At 38.4% G+C, this 18,218-nt stretch overlaps 1 protein-coding gene across 1 annotated transcript in view; it reads right to left on the reverse strand.

Annotated features, from left to right (window-relative positions):
• Nucleotides 1-2,477: 2,477 nt before the first annotated feature.
• Nucleotides 2,478-18,218, reverse strand: part of EPS15L1 (epidermal growth factor receptor pathway substrate 15-like 1) — a 32,879-nt gene continuing 17,138 nt past the window's right edge. Inside the window, exons 19-20 of the mRNA XM_010014732.1 lie at nucleotides 7,005-7,210; nucleotides 2,478-2,624 (exon numbers count right to left, since the gene is read on the reverse strand). Coding sequence (XP_010013034.1) covers nucleotides 2,478-2,624; nucleotides 7,005-7,210 — 353 coding nt within the window. The remainder of the gene's footprint in view (nucleotides 2,625-7,004; nucleotides 7,211-18,218) is intronic.

An 18,218-nucleotide genomic window follows, 5' to 3' on the forward strand; every position in this document is an offset into this window, starting at 1 on the left:
AAACACCGACTCACTGCCTTAGAAGCATTATAAATGACAGTATTTCAGAGCACTGACAAAGTAGCAGAAAGTCTTGTTATGGTACATAACTCAGAAGATGAATCAAGCTTCTGAGCTCATCCACCCTGTCCCACTGGAGTGACCTCATCCAAGCAGTAGTCCAAGAGTGATTTTCCTTTCTAAAAAGGCACTACATGTGAATGGGGGTTTATTATAGCAGAAGAGACACCACAAAGACTCAGGCCCAAATGAAAAGGAGAATCTTACACATGGATGCAATTTGTTTAACTTCACTGAGAATCCTACAGCCATTCCATGTGGAAAATTGCTCATTCATAGCAAGAGTTTTATCTCAGCTTAACTATAGACAGGCCCAAGTTTGCTCTGAGAGACTTCAAGCCCTGTACACCAACAGAAAAGAGAAGCTGTTGACATTTTAGTATGTTTCATCATTTAATCTAACATAGTTTGGAGAAAAATTACAATGGGAAGGGATTTCAAATCAGATTCTGTAAAATCAGAAATATCTTCTACTGCATTCCACAGGGGTTATTAACAAGACAGAATTAAAGATCTTTATGTGGTTGGGTTTGATACTAGAATGCATCTTCTCCCCTTCTGAGGGGAATTAATGATTCACATTATTTGTAATATCACTGCATGCAGAGCAAACAGGGAATTGTGACTCCTAAAACTGCATTTTGAGATACAAGGGTTCAGTTTTGTCAGGTATATTGCTGCATATATGAATGGCTGGATGTGCACATGTGTGTATGCACACACGGACACACTTGCCCATATACCTACTCGCTAATACCATGGATGACAAATGCCACAGCTGCATTTCAGAGCTGAAAACTACTAAGAAGAATAAAATTGATCTAATCTGATTCTTCTCTCTGTGTAAGGAAAGCATCCAGAATAAGGCCATTACAACAGAATGGGGAAAGACTGTTTTCATTCAGCGAACAGGCACTATCACTGTAGTATGAAAAATGAAAGGAAGCAAGGACATAAGAATATAAATGCACCAAAGATGATGAAGGAATACCATATTTAAAAAAAAAAAGAGAAAATGGTTTAAGGGCTGCATCAGTAAAACCACAGAATATTAAGCTTTGGATTCCTACAGAGCCAAGGATAGGAAAGACTTGCCTACTCTATTTAAACATAAAAGTCCAAGGCAAAGACAACTGAAGTTTTCGAGTTCCTGTAATCAGAAAAGGCATTTTTAGTAAGTAAATAATTCACAGACTTATCTTTAGGACTTATTTTATACATGACATGTAAAACACATTCTGTGTTATCCTTACCTGGTGGAAGTATTAAGTCCTACAGGTACCTATAAAATCTGTTCCTACTTGGACTTACTTCTGTAAGCTGTATTTTAAAGCCAAGCCAGTCCACCAGTACTTCTGTAACGTATGTACGAACATGTATTTGGCAAATAAAATCTGTTTCAACTTGGCCTTATTTCAGCTAAATGATGTTTGATCTGTAACCCCATAATATAAGATAGGTGGAATTAAAGGAACAGAGGTAGGGACTGTCTCATACACTCAGGTACCACAAATCATCTATGTTCTGGCGGTTGGAGCAAAAGAGAGTAAAACGAGTTGCAGGGATGAACACTGCTCAAACATGGTAAGTTTTCCACTGCTTGGTTTTAAATGAAAGCAGCCCTCAAACTTGTATCACAATCTCACTTGCTTACAAGGTAAAGCAAGATTTTACCAAACGATTTAATTGCCAAATTCTTTGTCCCATTTACAACTGAATTAACTCCCTCTCTTACAACATCACACACAATTATTACAACTGAATGCAAACTAATGTTTAAATTAGAAGAACTTCTCATTGATAGAAATTCATAGCATTTTACACAGTTCACTATGTCTGTATCCACCATATATAAACTGCCAGATTCTTTTGTAAAAGCCACATCTCCTGGACAAAGAGGGACCATCTAATAATGAATTTATGCTGAAGACTTCGACACAGATGATGCAGATGACATACTGACTAACCTACCAGGAATTATTAAATAAATGTAACAAGTGAAAGCTAATTCTATAAATACTACAATTTTATGACATTTTCTTTGAAATTCACACTGCAGCCTCAAAGCCCCAGTGGAATTCAGGTAATATAAAGCCAGATTCACAAGCTGCAGTTCACTATATGCAACATCGTCTTCCAGATAAAGAAACTTTGCTTTCGGTATCTTAGGATCATACCTTACATTTCTTACAAGCAGTAAATTTTACCTAGAACATATAATACAGCTTATACAGTGTTTCCTGCATATTATGCACTTGAAAAGCCACAGAGAGCCCAGTTTGATATAACCAGCCAGTCTTGTTTAGAGTTGAAGGTGACTAAAATTATTTTTACAACATAAACCAAGAATTTAGTATTTTTATAAAAGCCACGTTTAAAGGTTTCACTTGGACAGGGTGGAGCCAAAGAACCTCTACTTAAGAGTTTGGCATATCAGCCTTACTGAGTGCAATAGCCAACTCAAGGTCTTCTTGTTCTTGTCTCCGCAATCGAGCTAGTCTTTCTTGCTCTGCTTTTTCACTCTCACGCTTTGCCCATGCCAGCTGCTGTTCTTCATTTCCAAACTAAAAAATGAAAATGGGAAACAAATTAATAAAGTTACCAAAAAGCTAGAAGAAATTATGTGAAAAAGACAATGAATCAGACTTATTAAATATATGAATCAAGGATACCAAGCTGTCTTAGGGCAGTTCTTCTGGATTAAGATAAAAATTCACTCACTGATTTCCTCATTTCATCCTTTAATTTATTTCCTTAATTTCTTCCTCCTCCTACCAGGAAACTAACCCATCTGGGCTGCACGTCCCTGCATCCATGTCTCAGCTGTGTATGAAAATAGCCAGGGGACTGGAGCCAAACAAAAACTCCACAAACACAAGAAAAGCAAGTTAGTGGTTTGGGAGCAGAGCAACCTACATTAATTTTTAAGAGCAGTAAATAGCTGGTAAAACCAAGAGTTATTTACTCTTGTGCAACTCCACTGCAGAGAGTTTTCTTGTAGTATTTCCTCTAAGGGTGAGGGGGTTTAATAATGACTCTGGAGGCTGCTGATTTGTAGGAAGTTTCATCACCAACTCAAAAATTACAAGAAGTGCTTCTGTTACTGTACATAAAATCCATGCAGAGTTTTTTTTCCAGTAAGAAACAATGTAAGAGAATCAAATTTACTTCAGCAGAAAACACCAAGGAAATAGAACATATTTTAACATGCAGCTTCTACGCCTGTTTGAGCTTCCCCAAACACATCAGTGCACTGCAGCAAAACTATTCCGAAGTGACATTCCAGGATTTACCACTGAAGTATGCAAAAAGTTTGCTTGGTTGAACTTTTTGCACAAAATATGAAAATACTGTCTTGAAATCATAACAATTTCAAACTCAAATATAATCCGTGACTGTTTAATTTTAGCATTGGCTGAAGAGGGTGATGTTCACAGAAACATTTGCAGCTGCATGCAAATGTTTGCATTATAGCCCACTTCTAACATGTGCTTTGGACTATCTTTCCTTGAAATGTTCGGGAAAACATGTTATTTGGGTTTTTTTTTTTGGATGAGAAAACCCTGGAATTTATAGTTTCAATTGCAGCTGGATACATGCTGCAAAAATTGTCCTGTGGGCCACAACACAGTAGCTCTGGACGCAGCAAAATGCACCATTTACTACCTGACGGGGCAACACCTTCCCCAACAAGCTTGAAATACTCAGCTGAGTACTAAATGCACAGTGCTAGACCTATGCCTAGCTGCACATACACTATATGATGACCCCAGCCCTGCCTCTTCCACTCTGCATTGGAGCTGTAATTTGTATTTTTAAATAAAGGCACCTATTTGAATTGTTTTCAACCCAAGCCCAATTCTTGTTTACTCATAATTTACATTCTGGGATGCTCACAATTCCTCAGTTTATTTCTCCTACTATGATCTTTCACATGATTTGATGAAAGGAAAAAAGCATCTTAAAAATTACTTTAAACAATACTTCTGTTTTCATGAACATCAAAACTTAGATGAGGACCTTTGCATCAATGCTACTGAAATACAATAGAAGTGCCATGCGTTTTACCATGTTTGACTTCCAAAATGATTTAAATCATGTCAGCTGGCAAGTGAGATTTAAAAGCTCCCAAAGATTGTAAATAGATTATTTTTGTTCAAGATACAGTACAGACAGATTCAAATGGAAAAAGGGCTTCTCCGCTTATTCCAATAGTTCCAAAAGATCATAGTAACTGGGATGGAGAATAACAGTTACTCTTTTTGAAATACAATAAGCTTTGGTCAAACCCTTTGTTGAGAAAACAGTTTTACTTATATAGCTTCCATCTTAGGATACACCTTCCAAAGCTTATGAGAGTCCCAATTATGACTTTATGACTTGTTTATTGTATAGTTTTTGTGGTTAAAAGTGCTGAGTAAAAAAGGAAAACCAGGTGATTCGTTGGCAACAAATCTGGATGTGCCTTGTTACAAATGGTTTGCATAAAGGCATAAAGGAAACTTTTCAGGAGCATAACTCTGACCATCAGATAGCGAAAGACCCAACAGTGCCTATAAAACGGCAACGTAACCAAATTACAAGTCATTCAATACAATAACAATTGTTTTGCTTATATCCAGGTTTTAAGAAGTCTGTAAATATATCTCATATAACTGTCATTTCATTGAAATCCCTTTTTTCTCTTTTCACAAGTTCAGTTAGACCCAAGCCATAAATGAGGAAAAGAGCAGACTGCAGAGAAACTAATCAAATACACAAAAGCTGCACTGACTTGTGTGTACTAAATCACCAGCTTATATTAAGAGAGAAATTTAGTTTAGTTCTAAGTGCTGTTTCTGTTGGCAGGAAGATTGCTTTTCTTGTTGTTCTGTAAACTGAAGCTGGAACCTAGAAATACCTGAAATATGAGCTACCAAAAGGCTTTGTTTTTTTTCCAGAGTCGTATTTAATGCCATGAGAATATACTTAAAACTGCGGGTGCATGAATTTGCCAGAGTCTCAGAAAAAAAAGCACCAGATTTCCTAGAGTGCTACTCGAAGCAAGTGAAGGTTCTCATGTTACTTCTGTGCTACAGTAAAGAATTTCAAGTAAAAATCAAACCTATGTGATTCTCTGATCCTGTTCTCAGATTCCATGGACTCAAACTATGTGTCAAAAAACCTTCTGTAAGTCAAATTGCTTTGAATTTCCATTATGAACAAAGTTCCCCAACCATCAGGCAAACAGCAGCACAGTATTCTTGCCGATTACAAGGTAACTGGTACAATTAAGACTTCATACAGAAGGAGTAAGAATTATCAAGTGTAGCAACATAATTGTGTTATAAGCAAGCAAAGAAAACCCCCAACAGACTGCAAAGAACAGTGATCAAGTCTCCAGTCAAATTCATTTAATGAAGTGCCACTTAACAGTAATTCTAAGTGGCTATTGCTCAAGATCTCATTTTTCCTACTTTTCCCTTATCCTCTAAAGTTAATCTCATCTCCTGAAAAGTGGATGGCACAGCAAATTTCACACTAGAGCACCCACTGGGATGGGGATCAGTGATTTTGGTTAATCATTTGATACAATCACTCAGTGTAAGCCACACTTTTAACTTAAGAAATGCAGTCTGTAAAGGAAGCCAATAAGAGCTGGGTAACAGTCATTCCATTATTTGTCTTTCATTGAAGGAAGAAATTAGATGTTCAAGAAATTTCAGATAAAGCAAGTTTTGCGTCTTATTTTTATTAAGAATGTCACCATTTTGTATACAATCACAGAATTTAACTGTGCAAATTCAACAGGCTAGTACTAACTGTGGTAAAGCATACAGAGTATCTTGAACTTTGATGTTTTCAGTATCATAGATAAATTAAAGCACTGAGGTCAGCTAAAAGTATGCACAGATGACCTCATCTAACAATATCAAATAGGAACGTGATAACACATTTACTATTAACTAATAACTAGGGGGAAAAAAAGCCCATTAAAAATAAGCAACCTGAAAGATTCAGCCTGAAGACCTCCACTTGTTGAACACTGGACTGTGCTCATCAGAGTTAAATAACAGGTTACGTTGGCAATTTTACTGCATGGCAATGTGAAAGAACAAAAATACATGAAAGGAGGAAGAAGCCTGGGCTGTGGATGAAACAGATTTCTATCTACTCATGGAAGCAGTAAGAACCACACTACTACTACATTTACAGTGATTTCCAATTCAATAACGTACCTGCCAGCACTGAAAACAAAGCCTGATATTTTTAATGAATGAGTAGTTGGCTTTGCTTTCAAACCTTCTCATACTGTCTCTTACGAGTACAGGATGGATGCTTCTGTATTTGTTCTTCAAAACAATTTTGTTTTCTTTCTCTAACAAGGGCTTTTCTACAATATCAGTAATGGGAACAAAATTCAACAGCTGACTTTTCAATCCCTGTCTCGTATATGTATCTTTATGACCACATTCCATCATATACAGCAAACATTGTGACAGGATTGTCAGAACTCTTTTCACAAACAATTACAAATACTTTAATGGAATCTTTCCCTTTAAGGATTTGCTTCTCAGGATATGGTGAAATCACTATATAAATGTTTTTGACAATTGGTTTTGAATCTTCACATCATTGGCTCCCAAAACTCAGTTTACAAAATAGCCTCCATGCAACAAAAACAATACACAGATTCTGCTACAAAGAATTTGTGAGTAAAGGCACACTGTACTAAAATAATTTAAATGCAAGTAAACCCTTTAAAATTTTGTATGAAACTTCTTTTTTATTGAAATAATGCCTTTTTATTACAGAAATATTAATACAAAAACAATGAGGACAGCATGAAGGTACTAAAAGACAGAAGCCAGTGAACAGTAGGTTTGCAGTTAAAACAAAACCCCAAGAGATTGCTGCAAGCAGAGCAGAAAGTGGTTTGCTCAGAGACAATGAACTTAACTTACAGAGCTGAAGTCTGCAAACCCCAAGGAAGAGTCTTTAGAAGTTTTACTTGAAGAGGAGGGAGCAAATGGATCTTTTCCACTAAATGGGTCCCCAAACCCCTTTTTACTTTGAAACGGGTCACTGCTGTCAGCCCCAAATGGCTGGAATGGATCATGGGGCTTGGGAAAATCTGAAGACCCAAGGTGGCTTACAGGAGTACTTTTACCTGGAAAGTTTAGGAAAAAAACAAACAAAAGGAGAAAAAGAGAAGTTACTTACCATGGCCAATGCAACCTCTTAAATAGGAAACTGTGCTGATACAATTTAGCATCATCCATCCTTCCTGGGATGGTTTAAATTTTAACCAAATAGAATGGTACTCATTTCTCAATGCAAATCGTCTCAAACACTTGTTTTATTTAAATAGATATATTTTACTTATAGATACTGCAGTATTAATACCTTTGAGATTTTAAATGAGAAAACCCAATATAAAGACATATGGTCAGAAGAATTTGACAAGTATGACTTCAGGTCATTTTCCAGGATTGGAGATACTTCAAGTTTAAACTTGGGAATTATATAAAAGATGAAATACTTAAGAATACATATCATTAAAGATAAATAATTAAGCATGTTAACTAGAATTAAATAGCAAATTATCTATGACTTTACAGAACACATCCTGGAACTGGTTTATCCTTCTCCCACCACACGTACAAGGGAAAAGAGACCGATCAAGAAGTGACCTTGTTGTGGGGTGCTTGATATCCAACCCACCTTTTGCAGGTGACTGCTTGTTCTTATATTCCACCCCAATAACAAATGAAATCACAGGAACTATTGCAAATGCTCACAAATAATGGCTGTATATTTTGCTGGTTACAATTAGAATCTCAGTGGTTAATTTTTAATTCCCCTTGCAAAAAGTACTGTTTTGTTAGGTCAAATAACTAAACAGATATACATGTAAATTTGTCTTTTCCTCTTACAAAAACCCCAATCAAAAAAGATTGCTCCTGACAAGTACACAATCTAACCTCCAGGGAAAATACTCTGTGGATGGACCCACCTGATTAGTGTGTACTTGATAATGATAAAGAAAAACCTAGAAACACTTTAGAAGAAACAAATATTTACAATTCCCTGTATAATAACCTGAGTTACATACATTAATTGCATTAATAAAGCTGTATTTTCTGAGAATTTCAATTATTTGAACTGTAAATAGGAATCTTGTAATTTACTCTATGATTCTATGATTCTATTCACATCAGGATACACATACTAGGAGTGCACAGAGAAAGGGGGAGTTGAACCCCCAAATCTCAGAGTATGTACGTGGCATGTCTAAGAGACGGAAACAGCCTGATAGTTTTTAAGAAGGTATTTTTGTAGCTGCTCATAAACTTTGTAATATTTGATTGAATCTTTGGAAATCCTCATTTGTCAAAGAGAAATAAGGATCAGCAAATCTGCACCAAATAAATAACCTACTCAGCAGTCTGCCTTCACCTGCCATTAAATCACAGCTCAGCCTCTTCTCCTATCCCAGGGAACATCTTCCCTGGCACTTGGCTTGCTCAACACACATCCCTCTGCCATCAGCAGGTTCCTCACACTGCTGGTGACACATCCCTTAAGGGTTAACGCACAGTGTGCAGGGGCTTACACTCCTCAAGCTCAGCCAGGCACAGATTTACAGGGGAGCTGAAGGAATCACAGACTCTTATCTCATTTGTGCAGTGCTCATGCCAGACTCAGGCTCCAGATGCAATGCAGGCACTGTGCTTCAGCGAAGATGTGAAGCGAGAAAGCCCACAGCTGAGCAAGCAGACAGAAAGAGATGCAGAAAAGACACAAGCAGTAAGAGGTATAACTGGATTTGTTCAGTCTTAAAGAGTATTCCAGGAGAACCTGATCATAGTCCTGTAGGCAAGTCCTCCATTAAGAGAAAGACTAATGGATTTAGATTTTAGCAAGAGAGATTTACATTAGACAATCTGTAACATTTTAAAAAGTTAAGAATACTCAAGACTGCCTAGAGAACTTGTTGCATCCTGTCATCATGGCCAGGAGGTTCTAGAAATCACACTGGTTTAGCTGCCTTGAAGCTGAAGGATCCCTTAAAAATTCACTCCAGTACTGTTTTTCACGGTTTAGTATGTGCTCCATTCTGGGTATCAGATGTGGCAGGGATATATGGATACCCATGCTAGCAATCACATGTGGGACTTCTAAAGACAGCAGATCAGACCAGGGATTTGGCATTGATGAAGGAAGTGACAAAATATAAAGGAAACACCAGCAGCATTTGCTCTGCCCACAAGCATGGACCCTTCTTCACCTGAGTTTCAAACTGCCTTTCCTATCAACAGAGGCCACATTTTGCTCTCTGAAGGAGAGTGCCACATTTACATCCTGCTGTCACCATGGCCTCGAGGAGATCTCACCTTTCATCACAGGTAGGCAGTGTCAGGGAACTAAGGAAACCTGGTAAAGGCATGAGTAGCTCAGTATTCTGTATGTAATCTCCAAAGAAAAAGAGCAACTTAGTTTAACTTACTTAAAATGACAAAGAGAACTGGAATATCTGCATTTATCAAGGCAACACAAGAGCCCTTTGCATTTATTTTTCTCCTTCCACTGCTGCCAGTTACTATCATGCAAATTCCCCCTAGTCTCCTTCACCCTATACTGCCCCAAACCAATTTGGACTGATAGAGGCAAAAATAACCCATTTTAAGCTGTCCTTTTCTTAGGTTAAATCTGCTGCTGCCAAAACCACTTTGTGGAATTGGTGACTGTTGATACAAACCTAAGGTTTGCAACGTATTTGCTCAGCAAACCTGTTTTTTTCTAGGTGGCCTGTTTAATGTTTTTGCACAAAGCCCCTAGTGGTTTCAGAAAGTACAGAGAGCAATGGGGTTGCTCCTGCTCTGTCTTCACACAGATCACAAAGAATAACTTCACCGTAGAGGAAATGTCACCATTTCATTTACATCATCATCCCAAATACCATTTTCTTCTTTTTTTCCTATGTTAAAGAATAGAGGAGGGCTATAATTTCATTATTATTGTGAAGAAAAGGTGGAATACAAAAATCAGGTGTAGTTTTTGCAGAGTAATTTTCAGAGCTATGCCCATGCTGAATAACACTAATCCTGGCACTCACGACAGCGTCCTCAACGAGCCCTCTTTCACTACACTCTCTACATTGCTTACAGTTTGTTTTATCCTGCTGTACTCTGCAAACATGGGTTTGAGGCCTGGCAGAAGTTTGTTTGGTTCAGTTAGATGTTCAAATTTACTCAGTTATTAGCCACAAATTAGTAATAACGACACCAGAATGATCTTTCTGGCTTACACCCAGTGTGAATCTCCCAGTGCCGCAAGTGGATACACCGAAGTACACAGAGCTGTAGTCCCATGTTTAGCATGTCAACAATGTGTATTTCAAGCTCTGTGATGCAAAGCAAAAACACCCAAAAACACATTAAAAACTGAAGGACATTGGTAAAATTGTAACATCACAAAATACACTCTTAGGAGTGACTGAGATTGCATTAATCTTACGTTCACTGAAAAACGTTATGTTTTTACATGCTAATGCTCATCGTTTTGGAGGCATGGCAGTATGAAAGTGCAAGGACACAGCTGTAACCCTTACTTATTTGATTTTTCTACTAACAGTTTCAGGGGAAAAAAGTGCAGAAAAAAGCAAAACAGGTCCTATTCTGAAACCACAGCAGTTTCAGCAGTTACCCAAGTGGTGCACCCAAACCACACCGAGGAGACTCACTTCAGCAAAAAGAGATGATGTACAAAATGGTTTACCACAGCAAATGCTGTTAACTTAAGAGTGAACTCCACCCATGTGAAGGGTTTATCTAATTTCATACCCCACAGCAAAAACTTTAGGGTTGAGATCTATAGTTCAAGGCAAATATAATCCCAGTGATAAGATGCAATTACAGGATTTCTCTTACTGAATTACGAGATATTGACAATGAAGTGAAACAATGAAGTGAAGCATTTATAGTTTTCTCTGTGTTTTATGTTTCAACGATGGTCCGAACCTTCTGCTTAGCAGAGTATCTTACTGCATTAGTGGCAGCAGCATGTTTTGCTGTGTTTGATGCCTGCATTCAGCATGCTCACAGGCAAACAGCGCAGAGTTGAGATGACATGATTTCAAACTTTCACTAAACAAGGACTACTTTCCAGGAAGCTTTCTGAAGTGAAAAGATGTGCTTTAAGAAGTCACAGTCGTGCTACATAGGGTAAGTAGCACTCGAGTGAGTTAAATCCATGCCTGTGATTGTCCTTAGATATACAATACCAGGGTTTTCACCTCTCGCATCTGCATACCTGGCAGAGGAAGCATTACTCTAAAAACTTTGGAGACTGTGCAGTTTTGTAAGGTGCCTCCCAGCACATCTTCCTCTTGTCACTTCACCACATTTACGTATCATTCCTAACTTAACTCAGCATGTTCTTCACCATCCCGTTAAATTATCCAGCTCTTCCACTGATGCAGACTAAAACTTGCATAAACTGTAAGGAACTTAGAAAAATTACTCTTAGTTTTCAAAATGTCCTTGAAGTTTAGTAACATTAAAGCCAGTTTTCTACAGAACACTCAGAGGTACTTGTCTTCAACAGGGGCTATTTCTGCACTGTATTTCAAACTCAACTGTTTGGCGATAATGCTCTTTGCACAAAATCACTACACTTTTAGTAACAGAAGGACGAATTTTTCCTATGCAAAACCCCCCCGAAGCTGGTTTTGCTTAATATTTGCAAAATGTGCACCCTGAGCAAGCCCATAGCTCTGAAAAGCTGAGCTGAGGACAAGCATTCTGAAAACGACAAACTTCTTGAAAGGTGAGAAATCATTGTACATTCAGCCTAACAACCTGTCCTCAAACAGATGCTGAACAACCCCTTTCAACCATCGGTACTGAAATAACTGTGAGAGATCAGCACAAACACCAGAATCAAAGTGTGAATGGAATTTTTAGTTCGTGGCCAGGCAGGTGCTCCACCCATGAGTCATTTATCCTACACAACACGGGCTGCCTGTGTTCGAACGGAACTGTCAGGGCTGCTAGAAAGCATGAAAAATAGTCAGAGAACTGTTTTCCTGTCCATCACAAGCTTTGAGGGTGAGTTTTTCACTCTCGGCTGCTGCTGAGGTTAAAACCTAAAGGTAAACAGGCACTGTGCTACTTGTGAGTAACTCGGGTACCCAAGAAGCTCTAAGGAAACAGGTGTGGTACCAGTCAGAAATAAACACCACTCCTGCGATCACCCAACGAATGAAGAACAGAACTCTCTGCTCTCCTCTAGACCAAAGGATCGACCCTCACACTTGAATATGCCCATGTCAAATAAGTGCAAGGGAGTTATTAGACATTTTTCCTGATGAATACCGTTCTTTTGGTCACAACTCCTGGTTGTACCTATTACACCTAACCTGGCTTCTTTCTTCTTCAAACGACCTCACTAAACACACAGAGCAAATTTCTCTGCAAATTCATATCCATGGGACATTGTACAGGTCAAAAAGTGTGGCCACAAACATACAATGTGTTTAAACACTAAGAATTCCTATGACACCATTTGCTTGCAAGAAAGGAATCAGTAAATGCACACAAGAAAGTACTCAGGCTTTGGTTTGCGTGGTTCTTTAAGCAGAATACTGAACATTTCATTTTCATCTAATGGAGACACTGAAGACACAGCAGAAGGCAAACAAACACAAGTTGTATGTCCAACTCAAAACCTAGCAGAGATCTGTGCTTCCCCCCCCCCCCCCCACGGAAAACTACCAAGATGAGGACAACGGGAACTGCCAGTGCTCTTGCACTGCTCCATGGATGAAAAATAGATCTAAAATAGTCAAAACAGTCAAACCATAAAATGCCTTAAATTTAGAGAAGTAACACATAGGAAAAAGAACTATATTTGTCATTGACATAAAGGAGGAGGAAGCATCAAACACGAAGGAAGACAGCAGCAGAACAAGGCTGGTACAAACATCTCTTTCTGATTCATGCCAGCAGAGAGGTGGCTGACAGCATTAAGCATCTAATCATGCACAATAGTAGTAAGAGGCATCTAAAAATTTAAGGGGTGCAAAAGACACTGCACAGAGTGAATCTAACTGAAAACCTTCCTGTTAGGCAATCCTGGTCCAGATAAGCCTGGAATGTGTGTGCATACCCCACCAAGTATCCACTCACTGAAGCTCTGAAGCCAAACTGTCTCCAGAATATCTTAACTCTGTACGCATTCTTAATTATGAGCACTTCAGTGGCCAAATCCATCTTAAATTGACCTTCCAAGATCCATGCACCACATGAACAGTTCTGCCAGTTGGCTGTTAACTTTTCTTGCATTTCTACCTTCTTTGGGGCTGACAGTAACATTCTCCTGCAACCACACTTGTGAAGAAAGGGCAAAGGATCCCCATCCAAAACTAGGGAACTATTATTTCTGTAGATGATGGATTACAAATGCACCAGAGCTAAAAGTTTTCAGATTAGTTCAATGAGATATTAAGATCCTGAAGATCAACTGATCTTAATGCCTTGACCTCTTTTAGCAGTCAGCAGGTTCAGTTATCATTTCTCTTTATCTGCCAAGTGGCAAGATGAAAAAAACAGGACTTGATCAGTCAGATTTTACTTAAGTCAGTAAAGGCTTGTTCTCACTTCACTGGTGGGACAGCAAAATATATTGAGCAGTTTTGCCACTTGTGATTTGGTAAAAATACTGAACCCAAACACCTTGGCTGGTTAAATTTACCATCAACAGCATCCTTACTATTAAATTGTCACAATTTCTAGTCACTCATATTAACCACTGTGTAAACCTCTGTGCTTGCACTGAGGTCTTCTGGGGCTCCACCCAAGGCAGGCATCTTTGAGGGATTAGAATCATGCTTCCTAACTCAAGGCAGGCTGGTTAGTCCCTTTGTCTTCTCAAGGCTTTTTCCAGTATTTTGACACTCCAAAACCACTACCAGACATCAAACCAACATGAGAATGGACTTGAAGTCCTTCACTCAAACACAGAGGTGTTAACCACTAACTTCTGAAATGCCAGTTTATAAATTCAGTTGCACATCAGAGGATCTAAGACTAAACAGAACAAAACCCAAAGTTCTTTAACAAACTCACTGTGTGCAGGCTGCAATAACTTCCCAATAGAATTTATTTTAATCCCTCTCTTTCAAATAGCAGCTAAAAAAATGCACTAATTTCTTTCTTACACAGGTTGAATTCAATATGTAGTCCTTTGAATTCCAAGCTACAGTGTATTTTTCTGCTATTAGCACACCAAAGAAAAACTGAATTCTTAAAAGCATGTTAGCATTAAAGAAGTTCACTATAAATACAATACCTGCCCCCTCTATTCGTCACTAATAGACAATATATTTAATTGTAAATTGTAACATTTACACCGGAGTGATAAAATAATTGTTTTTATTAAATAATCTGCAGGAAGAAAGCACACTGCAGTTGAGAAGATGTCTTCTTGCATATTTAGGACTTTATCATTTCAAGGTTAAAAAGGTCAAAACCACTAGAAGCAAGCAATAAAAATTTAGAAGAGGTTGAAGGTTACACACTGGTTAGTGGTGAAGGTTCTTCCACTAATATCACTGGTTAACAGTACTGTTATAACCGCAATGTGGAATGCATGGTGCTGCATTTAAAGGAAGTGGTAAGGGTGGGGCAAAAGCAGTAGGTCCCACGATCAAAGCACTAGAGCATTGAATTTTACTTATAACCCAATCACTGACACCCACACAGCAACTTCCTGCACTTTAAAAAAGGAAAAAAAAAAAAAAAAAAAGAAGAAGAAGAAAAAAATCTGTTTCTCTCTTTTTGTAATCAACAACTTTTACCTAGAAACTAGTTAGCGGTGAGCTCTGACTGATTTCATCTGCAGCTCAGGGCTGAAAACATACTTGTTAACCTGTGAGAACCTACAGCACCCGTTTTAACTGACAGGTTTCAGTGTTATCGTCTCTTTCAGGCTTTTTGGTTCAGAATGACACAGAAATCCTACAAACCCCAAGAAACATGCAGCAACCAGAAGTTCAGTAGCGCTGCACACCACAGGTAACCCGCTAGGACAGAGAAGAAAATGTATTTGTAACAGCTTAGCTGTTTTAGGAAAGCTTGAGGAAATCGTTTGCACTGGAATTGAGATCCCCATCACGTGAAGTATGTCAGTATAAACAATTATTTTTGTTAGTGTAAGTCATTAATTTTGTCTTGTTTTCCATTTATGCAAAGCTGTTAACTTTTTGGCTAATTTGGTTTTTTTCTGGTGCTTTTTGAGCATTATTCAAGATACAGCATCAATAAACACAGAAAACCTCCCACTTTTCTCTGAAGCAGCCCTCAAGTTCTCCAGTACCACCTGGTGAACATCAGATTACTTCAGCCAGCTCCCAGGGGACTTGTACAAAACCCCATGTCCATTAGGAACTGCATGGACTACAAATGCATTCCTGAAGAGAAAGAACATGCACACACCCCCTTGGGGATTTTTATTAGCACAGTCTAGGCAGAACTGCTGAAGAGCTGTTTTTAGCTGATCTTTCTCAGCCTGAAAAGAGAAACTTAAACTAGGATAAGGGACAGAGATACTGATTTTTCGATCTTTGCATGTAACAGGTATGTTAGAGCTTTGATGTACACTAGTGTCCAGGTTTGCTGCTTCTGAAACACCTTATCCTCATCATTCTCTATTTTCATTCCCTCATATAGCCTGCCTTCAATTCTCTTTAAAGATTCTGCACTTTACCTTTAGTTACACTGAAAAAAAACACAATAGAGCATTTAATCAGAAAAACAAACATGAAATTTCTCTTGTACCAAACAAGGATCAGTTTAAAACTGCAACATCTAAAAGATCTTGCAAGACTTTGGTTCAAAAACAAATGAAAAAGAGGAAAGATGATTTATGAAGGACAAAATAAGTATAAGCCTGAGATTCAGCTTGGATACAGCTTTACGGGAATAATCTCATGATTGTCATCCCTTCTCTTAACTTTAATTTTTGAGAAGAGAAAGATACGGATCTCAAGAATGTCTAATCCATGCCACACAGCAAGTGTTTGCCTACCCTTGCCAGAGAGCAACAACCACAGACAGCTGTGAACTGAAGAATTTGCTCACACAGTCAGCAGATCATAGCTGCTTCTCAGTTACCAAGCTTTGAAAAAGCCAAACACCAACTAAACCCAACCCAACCAACCAATCTTCACAAGCAGCCAGCAAACAGGTCAGGATTTATAAGGCCAGACTATGGTTACCCACTGCAACCCCGCTCCTGACAAAGCTGGCACTAGCAGAAAAGTTCCCTTAAGCATGGGAGGAAGACTGTCTCCAGAGCCTTTCTATGAGAGCAACTTCTAAAGGGGCCTTTTGATCTGACCTTCACTTAATGGTAAACAGTCTCTGGCTGAAGTTTTTCCCCAGTCCCGTGTTCAGTTCCAAAGGTCTGCTCTGTCTTTGTCCTTGTGAAGAAAAAGACCTGATGCAAAACTCCTTGTTCATGTGGACAACACAGAGCCACATGGGCAAGATGGGAACTGTGGCACATCCTGCTCAGCCAGGACACCCTGCAATACCTTGATGGCTTGATCAGACAATGCTTGCCTTTCAGGTAACTCCTAAAAAACTTTGCATACAGAGAAGCAATGAATCAGGAACCATCCCTGGGGGATTTTCCTCGTTCCCCCAATTAACTTGGAAGATCAGACATCTATCAATGCTCTGCAAAAGTTATTAGTATTTTTTACTCAATTGTAGAGTGCTGAGGACAAGAGATGCTCTGTATTAAGAGCTTCACTGCAATCTTCCCTAACACTGCACCTCCCTAACAAAATGCAAGCAAACCATTCAAGTGCTTTTCAATATTAAAACTCCCCCCCAACAGAAAGAACAGTTTTACTAAACAGAGTAGGAACCCCAAACAGAAAGGCCAACTACATATTTGCCTGGTACTAAGTAGCATTTATTCATCCTTCAGCAAGATCGTTATCACCTACTTGTTTTTTAATTAAACAGACCAATGAGACGGGTAAGAAACAACGGAAGTTTCTTGTCTGTTGTTTTTTGAGCAGCTTTCCTATTTCCAACTTACACTTGTACCCCTGTATCTCTTGCTAGAATCGCAGTATATTACTATATAATTTCTCATGCTTTAAGTAACCACTGAAGATTGCTTTAGTTGTGGAAGGAAGGGAGGAGTATAACTGCTTAAGCACATGAGGCTCATTTGCTTTAAAAAAACCCTGCTTTGTTTCCTCCTTAGTCTATTTTATCATAACAACATTTGGTTTTGGTAGAGCAGCGGAACCTTACAAATATTGTGTCTCCCAGAAGAGAGGAAGGTGCACATTTAAACAAGTTTTTTAAGAGGGCTGATTAAAGGCTGAGTGCACACGTCTAAATGAAAAACAAACTGTTAAAGCCAAAGGTTCTCCAAAATTCCTCAGTGTGTACAAAAGTGAAATGAAGAGACACAAATCCAAAAAACCCCTCTGTAGGTGAGTCAATCCTATGCCATGTAGTTCTCACCTTTGCTGTTACTATTACATTGTATTTGCTAGGAATTACTGTGTTTCAAACAAGAAACAGAAAGAAACCACATGAAAGACATAATACAGGTACATTTAGTATTTGTTTGACTCATTCCACTTTATACAGGTCCTTTAAACACTAAATGATTTCATGTAGACTTTTCTTTAAAAGATCCACTGACATCTTTCATTGAAAACCAAAGAAAACCATCATTCACAATGGCAAATAAGATTTCCTTCAGCTTCTAAATTCTGCTTGTATTAATTTATGTCCTATTAGTTGGTATTTGTCAACATTACATATTATGCATTTTTTTAATTACTAAAGGCTCCCCAGTACCTCAGGAGTAGTAACTATTTACACGAAGCAAGCATGGGAGAGTCTTCTTCAAGAACTTTTCCACAATCCTAGAGCATTCCCTGACCAATTTTTGTCAATACTCACCTACACAGAACCTCAACATTTGATTTCAGGGGTTTTGTGTGCATCAGCAGCAGTAAAACTATAATAATAGGAACAAACTAATTCTGCTGCAGTGGCCTGGTTATAAGTTTACAGTATTAAATAATATATTCCAAACCTTGGATCAACCTATGGGATAGTTAATGACATCTTCATGTGACA

The sequence above is a fragment of the Nestor notabilis genome, unplaced genomic scaffold (assembly GCF_000696875.1).
Source record: "Nestor notabilis isolate BGI_N333 unplaced genomic scaffold, ASM69687v1 scaffold11695, whole genome shotgun sequence".
NCBI lineage: Eukaryota > Metazoa > Chordata > Aves > Psittaciformes > Psittacidae > Nestor > Nestor notabilis.